The sequence below is a fragment of the Gouania willdenowi genome, chromosome 4, assembly GCF_900634775.1.
Source record: "Gouania willdenowi chromosome 4, fGouWil2.1, whole genome shotgun sequence".
Taxonomy (NCBI): Eukaryota; Metazoa; Chordata; class Actinopteri; order Blenniiformes; family Gobiesocidae; genus Gouania; species Gouania willdenowi.
Genome location: NC_041047.1, coordinates 41,682,051 through 41,702,732, shown reverse-complemented (window position 1 = coordinate 41,702,732; position 20,682 = coordinate 41,682,051). Strand labels below are relative to the sequence as shown.

Here is a 20,682-nt window from a genome sequence, read left to right as displayed (position 1 = left end):
TGTGTCGTTAATTGATGCAACTAAAGCTGAATGCAAGGGGTGCACACGAGCAACTAAAAAAAAAGAAAATCAATTTTTTTTTGGTTACTTAACCCTTTTAAAGTGTATTTAAGTATAAATATAACACTTTTGAAGATAATACAACTCTTCTAATGTATTGCGTATGTTAACAGTACACCTAATCTCTCTTTTTTTGCTGCTTTAGAATCACTGACCAATCAGAGGGCCAGAATTAGCAAAGCTGGATGTGCTTTATTATACTACACTATTGTTTTGTTGACATCATTTGACTTGCACACGCTGCGACCAATCACAAGCAAGGACTGACGGGGTTCAAACCATTATGCGGAAGTCAGAAGGATAAGTGGAGCTCTGATCAATAAGTGTGATGATCAGTAGTAGGTAGAGTATCAAAGAGCCAGATTCAATGTATCAAAGCAAAATAAATAAATAAAATGAACTAATCAGCTGAAAGTAGTATGTGTTGAATAAAAACGGTGTCTTTTCCATCTGAAGGAGGCAATAGAGATGACCTAGAAAAATACAAAGTAGAATAATATTGTACTTATTGGCTGATGATAATAATCCACATCCTAATATGTGTCATTAATTATGCTTAAATATTTGCATAACTCAAAGTACTCACGAAAGCCTCTGCTGTTCCACATCAGGGAGAGGTGGTGGACGTCCAGTATGGCAGTATGAATGACCTGAGGTCTGCCAAACACCGCTCCAATCACAGCAGTCACATCGCTCTGCTCAAGCTTGGCCACGCTCCTTTGCTGTACAAGGTAAGATGAAATCCTAAAAGCTGGTTTTTACATCCACTTGGTCAAAGAAATCCAGCATGAGACCATCATCTTCACAGTATCAACCTGAGAGGAAAATATCCAGCGAGAAGATGGATGTGAGCAAGTTTTAAAGTAACTGAATAATTACATGTCACACCACAATAATACGTTCATTATCTTGGTCATAAATATTCCACACCTGACTATCTATAACTCCTCCGTGCACTGAAGTCTGAATCCATTTGCCTTAACGAGGACTACCATCAGCAATGCGTTGATTGATTAGTCCTGTCTGTCTTTGGATGTGAGCCACATTCAATGCATTTCCCCATCAATTAGGACGTGACAGGGAAAATATGAATTCCAATCAGTTAATTAAAACATAAACATCTACTTACTTCTTAATTACTCATAAATGTATCTTCACTTGCCATTAAATCAGATCTAATTTAATTACAGAAAGCAGACTATAAGGTATAGAAGGCTTCACATAGGACCCAGGATCATCTCATGCCAATGAAGCATTGTGCTACTGCATTTATTAAATTGACTAAATGGTAAATGGACTTGATTTTATATAGCGCTTTATCACCACACTGAAGCGGTCTCAAAGCGCTTTACATATCAGCGCATTCACCCATTCACTCTCACATTTACACAATAGTGGGACAGGACTGCCATGCAAGGCGCTAGTCGAGCAACTTAGGGTTCAGTGTCTTGCCCAAGGACACTTCGACACAGTCAGGTACTGGGATCGAACCCCCAACCTCTTGATCAGAAGACGACCCACTACCACCTGAGCCACGGTCGCCCTATTAGTGCACAAGTGTCAAACTCAAGGCTCGGGGGCCGAATCCGGCCCAATTTGGCCGCCTGCAGGAAAGTAAAATATGACAGAAAAAAACATGAATTATTGTGTAGATTACCAAATAATTCAGTGGTAGATATCTCAGTCCTTTTAAATACACTTATTCATTAAAAATTCACAATATTTGGAGAATCGCAATTTTCCCAATGCTTTTATCACAACTACAGTCAATTCAAATCTCAAAGTGTTCAAAGGACTCAATTTTTCTGAAATAACTTCTCATAATTTCCAGAAATTAAATAAAAAAGTTAGTCACAAAGTCAAATCTGAAATCTAAAAGAAAAAATCCTGCTGGGACTGAAATCTGTCACTTACGACTTGGATATTGTGGGCACCTTATACACTTATAATGTTTATCTTTTACATCAAAGTGCAAACTTGGGGAACTTATTGTTGAAATTGCTTGTTTTCCCACCTAAAATCTGATTTATAGTTGGCCCCTGAACTAAAATGAGGTTTACATCACTGTATTAGTGCTTTGATGGTTAAGTGATTTTGTATCCTAATGGTTTAATGTAATTTGATGTCTGAAAATACATTTCTGCTTCATTAAAAATATTTAGAGTAATAATCTATAGGGCTAGCAGTACTATTTATTCATTCATTCATCTTGTGTAGCAGCTCTGTCCTGTGCAGGGTCACAGCGTTCTGCTGATGCCGAGTCCAGCTTTCATCAGGGCCAGGGAATGAAAGCTCTTATTGTGGGACAGATGTCTTTGACTACACCACTGTGCACTGTGGCCCCACAAGCCAAATGTGATTTTAACTTTAGTGCAATGTAGGGATTAGCCATAATATTATGGAAACTGAAGGATTTCCATCATAAACCCTATTCTGCAGAAACTGCTGTATGCTACGTAAGTTCAGACTGCAGGCCGATGTGCCCCAAATCACATTTTTTTTTCTTTGTATGCGACCTGTATCTGATCTGTTAAAGACCGTTTGAACAGCACTAATCCTACTAAGACCACTTTCATATGTGCTCCTAAATCTGACACATATCTGATATTTTATAATGCGACTGCTGTCTGAATGACGAAGTTTTCATTTTTTCGACCTTTGCATCATTAAAATGCAACAAACATCACAATTCTGTGTCCCAGGAGGAGTCACGGGAAGAACAACATTCATGGCTGTTCTTAATAACATCAGTTGACTGTTATAGTGCTGACTTTGTTTGTAGAAAAACCTAGTTTAGGAACCACTGCTGAAAATGGTGCAGGAGGATACGTTATTGATAATGGGTTATATAAATAAGAATATTAATTATGATTATCAATATTACTTCAACTTTTGTGGGGTGCCGCTCCTGTTAACAGGATAATTATGTCTAAGTTTTTAGACTAAACCCATTAATTTGAAACCAGGGAAAAGTGAATTCAAACAGCAATCTACACCATCATCACAGCTTTAATGAATCAGAGGAATCAAAGATTACGTTAAACCTTTTATTCAAAATTCAACAATTAACAGAGTCAAAATATCAATTGAATTGCGATAATTAAATCATGATAAAATGCATTTGTAGGAGGATGAGCTTGGACAAGGAGTGATAAGATTTATAATATTAATTATTAATAATATTGCAGTAATTTGCCGTTGGAGGTGCGAGTTAAAGTGTTTCACCTAATTAGTTATTAATACCTTGTCATCCAGGGTTGTGAACTCTTGTCAAGACTAACTACTCTCCATATAACAAACCTTATGATTGTAATATTTTCATAAACCACAGACAACTTCTCAAAGTATAAACATTTATTAATCAAAACAAGTTAAAACCTACACACACAACCTAAACACAATAAAGCTAAAAGAGCGCTACGCTCACTAAACTAAGGATAAATGTATAAACACTTTAAAGGTAAAAGCTTAGTAGAGAAAGAAGGAAAGAAAAGTACACTCTAAGAAAAGAAAAGTTGATTTTACTTAACTACGTTATGTCAACTGCATTGTTTAAAATGGAAAGGTAAAACACTATTAATGTGAACAACACATATTTAGTAAATCTTACATAAGTGCCTTACTTTAAAGCTACATTATATTATTACATAGCAAAAACACAACAACATTATGTTGGATTTACATACACAAAATTAGGTTTATTTAACATTATTTAGTTCAATTAACTTAACGCAAAATAACATTATGAATGTGGTAGACTTGTGTTAATGCTACACCTTAGTTGTAAATAAATACAAATAAAGTTGCTTAATTTCAATTTAGCCTTTATTAAAATTTGGCAACATTCAAGGCATTTACAAATGTGTATATACAGTCATAAAACAAGCCTGCTTATAAAATACATAAAAATACTCTTGACCCACACTGAATTTAACATATACAAACATACAATATATAAAGGGCTTTCACGGCACGTAATCAACCCGAAGTCGCCATTTTGGAGATAAATAGCAGGATTCCAAGCAGTACGCAGATGGGCAAATCCCGAATTTTGAGAGGAAATCTTGAATTATTGCTGTCTTTTGGTCTGTACTAATCAGTCAGACAGGGAAAAACATGTAGAGTTTTATAGACTACCAAAAGTTAGAACAAATCAGGGAGAGCATGTCTGCATTTTACAGTCAGTAGTTTTACATTAGTGACATGTTCAACTCACCATTGTTGCTGGTGTATAAGCAGCATTTAAATCCAGCTTCAGGTCCAGTTTTTTCTCCAGGGAGCGGACATTAGAAAGCAGGATGGAAGGAAGCACAGTTCTCTTTTTAATGAGCTCCTTCAGGCTAGGTTCTTGTGTTGGTTCAGCTCCTTCAGGCTAGGTTCTTGTGTTGGTTTAGCTCCTTCAGGCTAGGTTCTTGTGTTGGTTCAGCTCCTTCAGGCTAGGTTCTTGTGTTGGTTCAGCTCCTTCAGGCTAGGTTCTTGTGTTGGTTTAGCTCCTTCAGGCTAGGTTCTTGTGTTGGTTTAGCTCCTTCAGGCTAGGTTCTTGTGTTGGTTTAGCTCCTTCAGGCTAGGTTCTTGTGTTGGTTTAGCTCCTTCAGGCTAGGTTTTGTGTTGGTTTAGCTCCTTCAGGCTAGGTTTTGTGTTGGTTTAGCTCCTTCAGGCTAGGTTCTTGTGTTGGTTTAGCTCCTTCAGGCTAGGTTCTTGTGTTGGTTTAGCTCCTTCAGGCTAGGTTCTGTGTTGGTTTAGGTCCTTCAGGCTAGGTTTTGTGTTGGTTTAGCTCCTTCAGGCTAGGTTCTTGTGTTGGTTCAGCTCCTTCAGGCTAGGTTCTTGTGTTGGTTCAGCTCCTTCAGGCAAGGTTCTTGGTTCAGTGTTCAGCATCTTCAGTTGGAACAGGAGGTTTTATCTCTGGGATGCACAAGCTTGTTTAAAAGGTCTAATGAAAGAAAACACTTTGTTAAAAAGAAAATAAAAGATTAAAGAAGACGTACATAACACTGCAGTGGGCATCTTAGCAGCCACCACCAAAATCCAATGATTTGAATTTTGCGCTTCGGTTTTATTGTGGTCTAGGCGATTCTATTGGTCAACTTGTTTTTGGGAGCCAATTAGATTGCTTTGGATGTTTTGTGGGTTGTGGCTATCATGTGTTTTTGATAAGGGATGAATGGATGAGAAACATTTTGGAACAAGAAATATGAATATAACTCAGAAACCAGTTAGATTATAACTTTCAAAACGAGACGAAAGCAGAGATCATTTTTTCCTGGTTATTCTGGCACCAAACATGATATACTTAATGCAAAGTTAATGAGAGATATTGTTTATGAAAACTTTAACTGTAAAAACAATTATATGATCTTATTCTAAGGATTTCCTTGATTTTCTGTGAATAAAGAGAGTTAGTGACAGTGTAGAAAAATGCATTTCAAAATTTTATCAGAAATTTGTGTCCGCTTTTAGGATGTTTCATTGTTAATTCTTGGAGAACAGTAGAACACAAAGGGAAAGATTCTGCCATGTGCTTCAAGGAGGAGTGGGGGAAGAACAGTCATAAATTCCTGTACTCAGCTTGTCACGGTTTGCTGTTGTTGTGGACCCAAATGCAAGGAGAGATGGAGGCAGGATGGAGGCATACCGTTCTTGGAACCAATCCATGTTTTTAATTCAAAAAATCCAAAATCAAAATCCAAACTTAAATCCAAAAAACAGGGGAGTAGGAACAGGGAGCAAGATCAGGAACACGGAAGGAGACAACTAACCAGACATCACACACAACGAACCAGCAACCACACTGTGACCAAGCACTCATTAAATAGTGGAGGAGGCCTGATTAGGAATGGGCCACACCTGGGTGCAAACATGAGGGAGCTACTCAATCACCAAGCACTCACACAGACATCACTGGGGGGTGGAGCCACAAGCAGGAATCCCCTGAAACACAGACAAGAGTTAACACACAAGACTAGACTCAAAATAAACAAAGACACAGAATAACGAAACTTAACCAACAGAACATGACATAACCCCCCTTTAAGGAGCGGGTTCCAAACGCTCTCAAAACAACAAAAAAAATCTAACCACCCAAACACCAACCTAGGGTGGGTGGACGGGGGACCCGGAGGGGGGTCAAAACAGTTCCGGCGGCCTCCCATGAGGCGGAGCCGGCGAGGCAGGGGACCAGGAGTCCGGCGGCCTCCCATGAGGCGGAGCCGGCGAGGCAGGGGACCAGGAGTCCGGCGGCCTCCCATGAGGCGGAGCCGGCGAGGCAGGCGGGAAGACCTCCGGCGGGCCGGGCGAAGAGGGCTCAGACGAGGCAGGCGGGAAGACCTCCGGCGAAGAGGGCTCAGACGAGGCAGGCGGGAAGACCTCCGGCGAAGAGGGCTCAGACGGGGCAGGCGGGAAGACCTCCGGCGAAGAGGGCTCAGACGGGACAGGCGGGAAGACCTCCGGCGAAGAGGGCTCAGACGGGACAGGCGGGAAGACCTCCGGCGGGCCGGGAAAACTGGGAGTTGGCGGCCTGGTGCGGGGGGCCGGCGCTGGCGGCAGGGCAGGCGGCGGCCTGGTGCGGGGAGCCGGCACTGGCGGCAGGGCAGGCGGCGGCCTGGTGCGGGGAGCCGGGACTGGCGGCAGGGCAGGCGGCGGCCTGGTGCGGGGAGCCGGGACTGGCGGCAGGGCAGGCGGCGGCCGGGTGCGGGGAGCCGGGACTGGCGGCAGGGCAGGCGGCGGCCGGGTGCGGGGAGCCGGGACTGGCGGCAGGGCAGGCGGCGGCCGGGTGCGGGGAGCCGGGACTAGGCGGCAGGGCAGGCGGCGGCCGGGTGCGGGGAGCCGGGACTGGCGGCAGGGCAGGCGGCGGCCGGGTGCGTGGAGCCGGGACTGGAACGCTAGCCTGGGAGCTAGGAGACACAGGAACGCTAGCCCGGGAGCTAGGAGAAACAGGAACGCTAGCCCGGGAGCTAGGAGAAACAGGAACGCTAGCCCGGGAGCTAGGAGAAACAGGAACGCTAGCCCGGGAGCTAGGAGACACAGGAACGCTAGCCCGGGAGCTAGGAGAAACAGGAACGCTAGCCCGGGAGCTAGGAGAAACAGGAACGCTAGCCCGGGAGCTAGGAGACACAGGAACGCTAGCCCGGGAGCTAGGAGACACAGGAACGCTTGCCCGGGAGCTAGGTGACACAGGGACGCTAGCCCGGGAGCTAGGAGACACAGGGACGCTAGCCCGGGAGCTAGGAGACACAGGGACGCTAGCCCGGGAGCTAGGAGACACAGGGACGCTAGCCCGGGAGCTAGGAGACACAGGGACGCTAGCCCGGGAGCTAGGAGACACAGGGACGCTAGCCCGGGAGCTAGGAGACACAGGGACGCTAGCCCGGGAGCTAGGAGACACAGGGACGCTAGCCTGGGAGCTAGGAGACACAGGGACGCTAGCCTGGGAGCTAGGAGACACAGGGACGCTGGCCTGGGAGCTAGGAGACACAGGGACGCTGGCCTGGGAGCTAGGAGACTGGCGGGGCTGACCCTTCCTTCTCGACCGACCTTTACCTCGTTGTAGGCTCCGGGGTCCTCCCAAAGCCAGTCGAGTTCCCCAGTAGGGATGCCCTACAGCAGGGGTGTCAAACTCCAGTCCTCGAGGGCCGGATTCCTCAGACTTTTAGATGTGTCGCTGCTCCAACACACCTGAATCAAATGAATGGCTCGTCATCATGCTTCTGCAGAGCTTGATCACAACACATTGGTCTCCACCAGGAGTGTTTGAGTAGGACAGGAGTGTTTTAGACACATCTAAAAGTCTCAGGAATCCGGCCCTCGAGGACTGGAGTTTGACACCCCTGCCCTACAGGCTCGTCCTCCCATCCATACCACAGATCTTCCCTGGCCTCCAGTAGGTAGCTCTGCCAGTATGAAGTCCTTTCAGCCAGGTCCATCTCTGCCAAATCTATCTCCGCTGGATCCACTTGTGGCTGGTTCGTTCTGTCACGGTTTGCTGTTGTTGTGGACCCAAATGCAAGGAGAGATGGAGGCAGGATGGAGGCATACCGTTCTTGGAACCAATCCATGTTTTTAATTCAAAAAATCCAAAATCAAAATCCAAACTTAAATCCAAAAAACAGGGGAGTAGGAACAGGGAGCAAGACCAGGAACACGGAAGGAGACAACTAACCAGACATCACACACAACAAACCAGCAACCACACTGTGATCAAGCACTCATTAAATAGTGGAGGAGGCCTGATTAGGAATGGGCCACACCTGGGTGCAAACATGAGGGAGCTACTCAATCACCAAGCACTCACACAGACATCACTGGGGGTGGAGCCACAAGCAGGAATCCCTGAAACACAGACAAGAGTTAACACACAAGACTAGACTCAAAATAAACAAAGACACAGAATAACGAAACTTAACCAACAGAACATGACACAGCTCCTTTTTTGTCTCTGTTTGAAAGGGAAAAAGGAGGAAACTCTTCCTGACCAAGTGGTCAAAAAGTGTGCCGTGGTATCTGTCTTAAACATGACCTCCTACATCTCCCCCCTTTTGATTAGATTCTCGATCCTTCAAAATTCTAATCAATTACGTTCCTGGAAAAAGAATTGAAGAAACCTGGCGTAGGGGTCTCACGGGGTGGCAGAAACTCCAGGGAAGGAGCCACGATCGTCAGTTGTGGAGGAATGGAGTCCTCCAGGTTGCAAAGAGGGGTCAACAGATGAGAGGAAGCAGGGCCCTCAGGGTTGGAGGACTGGGGTAGGCAGGATCTGCTGGAGTCCGACGAGGCCAGGCTGGTGTGTACAGTACATGTCCTTCATGTAGGCATGATAATGTTGTGTTGAATGCAGAAAATAAAGGGTTTACTTGAAAGGTGTGGCCTTGATTTTACTCCTGGTGCGCACACAGAAACAAAAGTGTGGTGCATTTAAATAAACAAAAAAATTATGTTTTAAAGACAGAGATGGAGAAGAAAAGAAAGGAGCAGTTTTTCCTATGTCCTAATTTAGCTCAGCCTCTGCTTAAATTCGGAAGTCTCTATACAAAGTAGTACGTTGGTAGGTACGCTAACTTTGAGATGTGAACTGTAAGGTTTTCTGGTTGAATGGTTACAGATCAACCTTTTGAGGTTGTTATTGAGGGATTTTGCCTTTGAGGTAAGCTAGTTTACCTATGTACTGTATATAGTCTGAATACACTGTTTGGTCATCTATTCAGGTTGAGGCCAAATTTGATTGTTTTGGTGATAGAATTTGGTGAATTTGGCATCAGATTGGACACACTTTTTGTGTCATCTGTAATGTTGTTTTTCCTGTGTAACCAATCTGCGATTCGTCGTGATGATGTTTTTGTGGCCTCTGACGTTTCTGTGTCCGGTGGAGCGCGCGTCGTTGGAGTGTCTTTGTATCACCTCCCTTTGGTTCTGAGAACACACAAACACAGGCGTTTGGGAGTCTGCAGAAGCACAAATGTAGACGTGCGAGAAGCGGCGGACAGCAGAAAAATGGCCGAGTTGAAATATTGAGTGGATTGGGAAAACTAGAATCAGGAGGAGCAGGATCGCTGGGCGTAGGATCCTTAAAATGCCGAACCACGTAGGAGATGGTTTGGTCTTCGGAACGAAGCAAGCTCAGGTTGGTGTTAACTGGGTTGGGCAAAATGCCAATGCAGCAAGCTGCGAAGTGGGTGGGCCATTAGACGTATTAGCTGCACGAGAGCGAGTGATAGCGGGTATCATGTCGGGTTTGGGATACCTGGGTGGGTCAAAGCTCAGGGTGGTGCTAGCTAAATGGTCAGACGCGATGGAAAGTAGGTGCTTTATTTTTGGGTCAGGTGTGGTGCTGGCAGCACCTTTGATGCTCGGTTGAGCGGTTAGGATCCGTGTCGTTTAGAGCCATGGAGTCCTGACTGGGCCGCCAGTCAGGGGTTTTAGCACGTAACCTATTGGCTCTGTGGACTTGGTGAAGTCCGTTTGGTGTGTCATGCTGTTAGTCGTTCGTAGTATGTTCGTGTCATGTGTTTTTGATTGATAAACTCTGTTGTTATCATTCACGATGAGCGGCGAAAATGCATTCATTTTAGATGGTATGTTCAGTTGTGAGTTTTCTAGCCTGTAGCAGGCGGCCGTTTTGGGGGTGTCACCTCTTAAGGGCAGCGGTTGCTAAACTTGGGCCCATAGTTTCAAGTTTTTCAGGTCGATTAATGGTTTAAAATCAATTGAGCAGGTCCATCCCGAGGAGCAGGGATACCTGTGATTGGAGATCTAGATTGGATGTACTACAGACAGCTTGCCTATGTTAATTCGAATCAAAGCCTTTTTGGTGATGGTGGTGATGTTATCACCAAATGATTGGATGTCAAGGCGGCACTTTTGAGTTGCAAGCCTTATGTTAGAATTACTAGCGCGGCTGCGAAATTCTGCAAAGATGGAGGCGGACATGATGGAAATGTCTGCGCCTGTATCGAGAAATGCGAGTTGAGGAAAAACATTTTCGATTGTGACAGGCATGTAGAGTTTGTGTGCGTCCCCCCTTTCATAAAGGTCAGACAAAAGTTGGTGGGTCTGTGGGTCGCCTTCACTGGAGGCGGGCCCTGTGGGGTTAAGGTGAGCTGGTGCTTGTTATTGGACCAGTAAGACTGCGTGGGAAGGATCTTTGTCATCCTTTCGCTTGGACTGCTTTGTCCTTTTGTAACACCTGTTATTGTTGTCATCATTTGCCTGTTTAAACATCTGTGTTATTAAAGAAATCACCTTTACGCTTGTTTCTTTTATTAACTCGTCTTCGAAATGGTTATGATTCTGCGACTCGGAGTCTTGGTCCGAGTTGTCACGTTGCATGCCCTGAAAGTTTTGTTTACTTTGGTAGCTAAAGGGGAAATGTCTTTCACTGTTTCTTTGCCAGCGGTTGTCATTATCATTTGACCACCAGGGGGTGGTCGGTAATCATTCTTACGTTGGTTTGAGAGTAAGTTTCGATTTGGATTTTTCTGCGGAGCATGGTGGTGTTAATCAGGTTTACTGTTTTGGTGTTATGGCCTAGTAAACTGAAAAGGCTGTGAGGTGTGTTTCAGGAATCTTTGTGCATCTTGGACATCCTCCAGCTGTGGAGAGCGCGAGCGGGTGTTCACCATGTACAATTTGCGTGGTGCAGAGTTGGTTGACTGTTTGTGTAACAGAAAGCCTCTGACAGTGATGTTGCGTAGCTTCCTACTTGTCATGCTGTGAGGGTCTGCTGCGACACCTAGGTGAACTTTTGTGCTCTGATGGAGATTTCGGATAAATTGTTTCTTCCTCTATACCGTAATGCGGGTAGGCTGATGGGGGAGGAAACACGCGGCTCGAGCTAAGGTGCATTTCCTCCACCAGGGTCAGGTTGGTCCCAGCCTTTATTTGGGGAGGAGTCTGAGAGTTTGTCAAAGAGTTTGCGCTTTGTTCCTCTCAGATCCCTCTCAGTGCTGTCCAATGCACTTTGGACGTGTGTGGTTGCTGCTCTGCTGGTGGTTACCTGTTTCACCTGTGGGCGACCGTGGCTCAGGTGGTAGTGGGTTGTCTTCTGATCGAGAGGTTGGGGGTTCGATCCCAGTACCTGACTATGTGTCGAAGTGTCCTTGGGCAAGACACTGAACCCTAAGTAGTGGTCGACTACTGCCTTGCATGGCAGTCCTGTCCCACTGGTGTGTGAATGTGAGAGTGATTGGGTGAATGAGCTGATGTGTAAAGCGCTTTGAGACTCCTTCAGTGGTGATAAAGCGCTATATAAAATCAAGTCCACTTTACCATTTACCAAGTCCATTTCAGCAAGTCATTAACAATGTGCTTTTTCAACGTCTAAGTTTTGAGTTGCTAATTTTGATTTAGCTTTTGTGCTTTTGATTTCTATCCCAGCTTTTCTGAGTAGTCTTTCACTCTTGTGTGATTCATTAAAGCTGGTATCACCTCTTACAGTGGCAGCTTCAATGTTTCGTTCCAATTGACTGATTTTGTTTACTAAATGTGCATTTTTGTTTTTCAGTTCTGCCTTTTCTGCAGTTATTTTATCAATGTGAACTTTAGTGTTTTCCAACTTGAGTTGGTCATGTTCATTGCACAAATCATCATACTTTTCATCTTTGCTTTTGCAGCTTTCATTGAGTTCTTTGATCGTTGAATTTTTGGAATCACATTCAATTTCAAGGATTTTATTTTTGTGTTGTTCATGCTTTAAATGAGCCGCTAAAGCAGTCATCATAGAACCTAGTTGCTTCACTAGTTCTTTGTCTTTTAATTTGTTCAGACCTAACGATTGTAATTCATCTGGATCAATATCTTGGACCTTTTTGTCAAAAACAGTTTTTCCAGAGCCAACAATCGAGGTTCTCAAAAGACTGTTCTTCAGACCATTGAGCCATGATGAGATTGTGCTTTTATTTGTTTTCTCATCTTGCTTAGAAATTTTTGCAATAAGAATAATCGCTGTGATTGTGGATCACAGGGATTAAAAAGGTTTTACTTTTAATGGGCTTTTTAGTTACAGCTGTTTGAAGCTGGATTAAGGGTGTCAAAGAGTGAAATATTGTAAATTTTGTAAAATTAATTGAAGATTTAACTTTACCTTTAGCAAAATTAAATCACCAGGTTTAAAAATAGCAGTAAAATGCTTTTATTATGCTTTATTGTCAGGTAAATGCATGGAAAACACAACTGAATCAGTGAAACAATTACTGTTTAACAGGTTTTATTTAGCCCAGGGGATTTGAATCAGGTTAATGTGATTTTTGTTAAAATCTTGACTTAACCAAACTAGCAGATCAATTTAAAGCTTGTAGAATTGTACTGTTTAGTGATAAAACTTTGATAAAACTTTAGTTTAACTCTTTATTAAACTTAATTAAATTTGTTTTATTCAAGTATCAGTGAGGTGATCATTTAATTATAATGAAAGTAAATTAATGGTGTTCCCATTTAATTCCATTTAATCAGGATGTTGAAATTGTGATTTAAATGAGTGGATTGTTCACTCTGAATTAAGGTTTTTATTGTTTAAAACCTTTTTAATGAGGGTGCTTGTGTGTACACTGAGCAATGTTTATGATGACAGTGACAACCAGGAGAGTAATTTCAAGGCTAATAATAGTGAGGATTATATGTAATGAAGTGAAATCACTATTCTAGGAGAATGCTAGTCTACTAATTATTTAATAAAAATGCAGGATACATATTTGAATAATAAAATCATAAAATCAAAGAATAATATCATAAAGAGAGCTCATAAAACAAAGAGGAGAAGACAGACAGGGGAGAACGAACAAACATGAATGAGATGAACTTTGTGAGTGTATGTAAGTGTGCAGTTATGGAAGTATGGATGTGAACTATTGTGGATCAAGTTTGCTGATGAAAGTTTGTTCTGGTACCTTGAAGATGATGTCAGGGTTGGACCTGGAGGTGCTGTTTGAAGAAATGCAGCGGGACGTGCCACCGTTGAGTTCTGTTGCGTTTCAACAGAGTATAACCCCTTCAGCCGGTCCAGGCATTCTGGCCTTCCGGGCTGGGTTAGAGAGTGGCTCGTGGCTTACCCCAATGGGTCGCAGGCCGGGCTTCTTTCGGCTGTTACGCACGTCACTAGATGCTGGATTCGTCCGAAGCAGCTGTTGTTTCCAAAAATCTAACTGTTTCAACTAAAAATAAAATGAAATAAAAAATGGGGAGGGGAAACACGTTGAGCATGAAACGTCAGTGTCCCAAAACTGAAATTTTGGGCGGTTTTCTTCCTTTTAAAAGATTATCTTTGAGACTCGCCTCCCAAAAAGGAAGCTTTGTTGATTGGTTTAAAGTTGCCAGCATCTCAGCTGGATGCCTGTAGGTATGTCTGGGGTGTGTGTATGTGATGAGGGTGCGGAAACACGAGCACATCACCCCCATCCTCCGTACACTGCACTGGCTCCCCATTCAGTCCCGGATAGAATATAAGATCTTCCTGCATACCCATCACTGTCTGCACGGTGCAGCACCCACTTACCTCACTGAACTGCTCACACCACACACGTCAACCAGGACCCGGTCAGGCCAACAGCACCGTCTGGTCACGCCCAGGACACGGCTCAAAACAATGGGCGACAGGGCCTTTGAAACCGCTGCCCCCCGCCTGTGGAACGCCCTCCCAGACCACCTCAGGGCCCCACAAACGGTGGACATTTTTAAGAAAAAACTTAAATATCACCTTTTTACAGAAACTTATTTTAACAGTTAATTCCTCTTTTAGTCCTGTCTTTTAATATATGTTGTGTTCTATTTAATTATTATTATTTTTTTTTTTTTTTATCCTGTAGCACTTTGAGATTTGGAATCAAATGTAAAGTGCATTACAAATAAAATGTATTATTATTATTATTTGAGACAATGACAAATAGGAGGGATGATTCCTAGATATACACATAAACCATAATAATGAGTTCAGCATATTCAAATAATCTTTTCAACATATCTTGAAATTTCATGTATTACGAAAGAGTTTGATACCAAACACACCTGGAAAATAGCCTAGTATTACTTTATGAACCGGTTGATGAATTTTACTTATGATTTCTGACATTTATGTTTACGAGTAATTACGTTATGCCTCTTCTTTACTATATGGTTGCAGTAGATACCTTAAACTAACTTTTGTGATGTTTTCTGGTGTTTTAAGCACTTTTTAAATGATGAAACATTTAAAATAGCATTCTGTGGGTATTAAATTATCTGAAAAGAGTGGAATAGGACAGACAATATTTGCAATTTCAATTTCTGCAGAAACCATTCCAGTAATGTTTTCGTTTGTAACTTTTCAAACATATGACATTTCCTTTGTTCTCACCTCTTCACTGGGGACACATCTCAGACAGACAGACAGAGTGCTGAGGAACACATTTAAGTGAGTGTATGAAACAGTCACCAGTTAAAAAATTATGTATTAATCCACTTGTTTAACAGTCTCACAGATAAAAAAGCTAAACTTTTGTCTCAAATCTGCCAGCATGTTCTGAATAAACAACACGCTGGTTAAGCTAATTAACAGATTGTTAATTAAGCTCAGAGTAAATTTGCTGCACTGAATACAGCACAGGTTATTAATGAATCTGAATTGATCTGGTTTTTCTCTGCTGCTGGTTAACCAACAGCCTCGCTGGGAAAGACAGGAGACATGCACACATCCTCATCCTCATTTATCACACACATTTGACACTTCATTTCTCTTCTCAGATATCACTATCCACATGTATAAACTAATTTATGTATTTTGATGTTCTGTTCTAAATTTATTCATTTGATTTAGACGCTTACTTCAACAGATCTAGTTTCTCATTACTTTCTGTTATTTTTCACTCCTTGTTGTCCTCCAATTAGAAATCTATCTCGATATGATGGCTGTGTAGGTTGACTTTTCCAAGAATAGGACTTTAATGTCTTTGTCAATACTGCTATTCTAAAGAAGGCTTTAAACACTATTGTACATCCCTGAGTGACTGCTCACTATGGTTATAAAGGGGAGATCAATTCCCGCAATACTTGTGATTGGGAAATTTGGGAATATTTCAAAATATAAACTTTTCTGTAGACTGTAGCTGTATTGGCCGCTTTTCAAGAATGTTACAATATTCATGGAAAAATCAACTAAAATGTGTTTTTTTTTTTTTTATTTGTTTTTTTTTACTTGTCTGCACATGCTGTCAAAGGTCAACAATACAAGAAGTGCAATCATTTTGAGACAACAATGCATGTTTTGTTATCGCAATGAAATAAATTAATTTATTTTTTTGCATAATTGTGACCATCACCAGCCCTCCCTAAGGAAGGGTAAGTAACATGTTATTATAGGGAGGATATAAAAAGGGAGAGCAGTGTTACAGGGGTAAGGGAGCAGGGAGGAGAGACTCAAAGCAGGAAATAGAAAGGGTGGGGAAGAATTTATAATTTTAAAGTGAGAGTGAGATGTGAAGTTGTAGTAGAACATATTGTGCTCATTGTGTTGTGTAATCAAGCCAGTCTGGTGACAAGTGTGAAGCTTAGCTGCAATGGTGGTGGCTGTGGACAGAGGGAGTGAGTGGTAATACCAAAAGCAGGTATTTGCGATCAACGTGTCTAAAGTTAAGCGCAGTATGAGTTTTATCCCACATCCCAAGGCGTGCCAGTGCATCTTAGACCAGTGTATGTGAAAAAAATCGCTACTGCAAACCCCGGCGCCGCCCCAGGTCAGCAGAAAGTGTGGTGGCCAAGGAGCCCCAGGCCACCCCCCCCCCCCCCGGCCAAGCAGCCCCCCAGACGCCCCGGAGATCCCTGGCCGAGAAGCATGCGATAAAACCACGGGGTAAGGGGCTGGGTTGAAATGGTTAGTGAAAAGCACAAACATACAACAACAACAACAACCAGTACCAAACGAATAAGACAAGCAAGGGGTAAATATATGAAGTGTAGGAAGGGGGGGGAGGGGGTGTTGAATGGATGTGAAAAAAAAAAGGGTTAGGGGTCAGAGAAGAAAGAGTTGACATGGGGGTAGAGAGTGTCCTGTGAGACTGTACACGCCTATACATATTTACCAACATCTGTGCAAATATATAGCATATATACATAAACACACACACACACACACACATCCACTTACGTATATGGTCATTCATGCCAAATTCTGTACCTTTAAGTTCCCTACCTTTATTTTTAACCTGGATTTTATGTTGAAAGTGTTCAAATTTGGCAATGATAGGGCGTGGGTTGTTACCTCTGTGTGGACCGAAACGATGGACACGGTGAAAGGTGATGTTTTTCAGCAGAGCCTCTGGGTCGTCATTGGGGGTTTCTGGAATGCCTGAGAATATCACATTTTCTCGCATACTGCGAGATCGGCTCTTGTTTGTGGCGTGGATTTAACGGTAAGAAGCGTTAATATGTGCAAGTAAACAGAGTTGGTCTAGTCAAGGCAGCGACCCGCCATGTTGAATTTTCACCGACTGTCACATGACTCCCAGAACATCTCGTGTAACTTACCCCTCTCCATCAGGACCAGAACCTCCAGACACAAAAACACTAAAATTAGTTTGACACCCCTATTTTAAGTGGTATCACCAAAATGTGGGTGTTGAGTCATGGTGGCATGCAGGTGACATGAAGCTTACATGCAACAGTTCTTCAGAGATAAGAACTGGTAGTATAGAGAAAAAAGTTACCGTAAATAATATATTTCAGTAGTCAGGGAGATGTTCATTGGCTGTTCAGTCACAGTTCAGTCATCTGACCAGGGTGATGGTCGGATGTATCTGCCTTCAACAGAGGCTTTCACTGGACTAATGTGTGTAGACTTGATGACACATCCACACAGAATGTTTTGCAGTATTAGCTGCATCCTCAACTTTAAATAAAGAAAAGATGGCGGCCTGTACGAGGGAGAATCCAGTCTTTGCTCTACGTAGTGGCACTTGGCATTGATTTTTTTTTTGCTTCAGTCAAAGTCAATTAAAGAACGGTTTAGTCTGATTTAAAACTGTAACATGTTCAGGTGGTGGATGTAACGCTCACATATATCTTGACAGCCTATTTTGCTTCTTTTACGTCATGTTTTACTTTGAAGGTAATGATAAATGACAGGCTAATTGGAGGGGAAGGTCACTGTAGCGCATTAGCATGAGCATGCTTAGACTTTTAAAAAGCCATTACATCAGAGGGAAACAGCTGTCACTCGGGTCTCCTCAGCAACAGGCTGCTGACCCATTTCTGTTTTCCACTCTTCACACACAGTTTGTGACTAATTTCATCAAGTGTGCTTCCTAATGTCTGCATGTGTCAGCAGCTACGGGAAACGATTGCCCTTTACATGCGACTGGGAAAGAATGATTGATGAGACGTTTACTCCTGGTAATGTGACGCTGACTGCAGGCACGCCACCAGCACAAAGCTTGACTCATTTTTGACACACATGGAATGCTTATGTTTCTCCCTATGCGCAGCTTAACACATTTTCTTATTACTAACAGTCAGCACAGTCTGTCTGACCATTGGAAACACAAAAATAACCCTCCTATTATCCTTGGGGTCTATTTGACCCCATTCAATGTTTGTCGTTCAAATAAAAATAGTTGACTATTTTTCTTGCTTCATAATTCATGACTTTTCCTAATTTGATTGGTACAATTGTTTAAGCATAACATTATCATGATATTTTTTCAATGTGGTGAACACATTTTACATGCATTGGTGTTTCTCTGGGGTCAATTTGACCCCAAGCTGTTTTAGCTGTGTAACACTTGTCTGTCTGTGTGTGACCCATGTTTGACCTTACATCCCCTCACCTGTAGGTACAGAGTGGATACTTTTGAGTTGATACATGACATGGTGTGCAGAGGGAGGGGGGAAAATATTCTCAGGAAAACTTTCCCACACCATGGGCATGGATATGTGTGTGTTTATCGCTCTGTGTATGTGTGACCTACTACTCACACATTCCAAAGTAGAACTCAAATTTTTCCGCGTTGTGGAGGGCGGGTAATTCCCACAAGGACATTTTTAGTTAATGCAAATTAAGGGAGGAGCAAATATATAAAAGCTTGCATGGCCTTTTATCCAAATCATTTCTCAGTGTTTTCTGGGTCTATTACAATCAGCACTCTCTCTCTCTCTCTCTCTTGAAAATGTCCTCTAAAAAAAGGTTTACTGACAGTAAGGTTTCAGAACAGCTCTTTCACAGTAAAAGCAATGTCGAGGAGAATTTATCTGAAACAGAGGATTGTGTTGAGGAGGACCCTGATTTTTAGGCATTCTCATCTGAAGCAGAAAATTAATATGTTTATGAGAGGAAAGGTTCCCAACATCAATCACTATGGTTCATTCTGTGAGAGTCATGAATGTGCACCCCAATTTAGAAAAGATTTAGTGAAACATTTTTAAGATTCACCAACTCTAAAATGGAAAGTTTGACCTGAGGGTGATGCTGCAGGAAAGGTCATATCATCACCACAACCAATAGGGTTCATATTGTTATGGTCATTAATGTTGTCAATATATTTGGGAAGATTAATTCAAGACAAATTCATTCTAATTAATAGTTTTTCCTGATGGTGGTGCTAGAGAACAGGTCAAGGTTTCATTATCAAGGGGTTATTTATGTTAAAAACTTCCAAAAAAACTTAAGTTTTCCTCCACTCCACATGGTGGAGCGACTATAATGACCATCCAGTGCTTTTCCTTCTTCCACTATACAGCCCTGAATGGGCGGGACTTCCTTTCACATGCAGCTGAAATTGTTTGGTGGTGTGTGCCATGTGTCTTTTGAATGACTTAATTGTGAGTAAAGTTTCATTTATTAGTGAGGATTATATTTTTGATTAAGCTAAGATAACGGTTCATTCTTGATTTAAGTAGTTTGTAAAGAAGTTTTGATCTGGTTAATTTGACTATACTAAACATGAAATTAATTATCTACATTTAACTTATAACATAAATTATGATTGCAATTAGGGATGTCCCGATACAACTTTTTCACTTCCGATACGATACCGATATTGAAGCCTTGGGTATTGACCGATACCACAATTGAACCGATACAATATCAGCACAAATCATGCATGCTTAAATTACTTATTTTGTAGTGTGGAATGTTAGAAAAGGCTTGATCAAGTGATGTTACTCAAACAGAGAACAATAGTCAGCAACAGTAGGTAATTAGGTATGAGAGAAACTGACCCATTTATTATAAACCAATTGGTCACATATATTGTCAACATAATATCTACAGTATTCTACAATTGAATAAATATAATATAATATATATTGGAGAATTTAGACGCAGTCCGATAAAATCCGATCTTCGTTTTCTGGTTGATATCAGACCAATATTCAATGTCATTATCGGATCGGGACACCTCTAATCGCAATTCCACATTTATGTTTATATTTACATATATATATTTGAATAAGATTAAAATTTGTTTATATCTTTTGGAACCATCAGCACTCATCATCAGCACTCAACCAGTTCTTTCCAAACTAATACCAAAGAAAATAAATCCCAGAACTGAGTGCAAATCTTTTTTTCCTGTGTGCTCTGTGTGGCATCAGTTGAACCTTAAATCTCCAACATATGTATTCAACCAATAAACAAGGTGCCTGACACAAAAACTGAAATTGAAAATCATTTTCTCGAGACAAATGTCCCTGTGGTCAGATTGACCCTCAGGGTAAAATGTGTTAGTGATATTTGAGGATAATAGGAGGGTTACATATTCAAAAGACCTTTAAAGCAAAGTATATAACTTTAGAAAGAAAGACTTGAGAACTGATTATAGAGATTGTCTTTGATTGGCTCGCTGTGTGTTTGCAGCTGTCTCTATTGGCTGGTCTTGGCTTTGGAGGCGTCCTTCTTTATGTGGATCCTTGTGATGCTCCTCTGGGCCGTTCTAACTGGAATCAGGCCTTCAGAGTTACGCTAAACCCTGGAGGCAATCCTGCAAATGGTGAGTGATCATATTTAAATGAGCTCTTTACTTTTCTATCACCATGTCAAACATTTACAAAAATGGATTGTTTGTGAAAGTCATCACACAATATTCAACAAACTCTTTAGATACACTCGTCAACACAATATTCATTTAGAGTTATTCTCCTGGTTTCCATGGAGACCAAAGACAACAAAGCTGT

At 42.1% G+C, this 20,682-nt stretch overlaps 1 protein-coding gene across 5 annotated transcripts in view; it reads left to right on the top strand.

Annotated features, from left to right (window-relative positions):
- naaladl2 (N-acetylated alpha-linked acidic dipeptidase like 2) overlaps positions 1–20,682 on the top strand; it is a 703,949-nt gene that overhangs the window by 360,309 nt on the left and 322,958 nt on the right. For all 5 annotated transcript variants that reach the window (XR_003673909.1, XM_028444647.1, XM_028444645.1 and 2 more), the window contains 2 exons: positions 672–791; positions 20,366–20,498. Coding sequence is in view for 4 of the 5 variants with exons in the window: in XM_028444647.1 (XP_028300448.1) it covers positions 672–791; positions 20,366–20,498 (253 nt within the window). In the remaining variant the exon portion in view is untranslated. The remainder of the gene's footprint in view (positions 1–671; positions 792–20,365; positions 20,499–20,682) is intronic.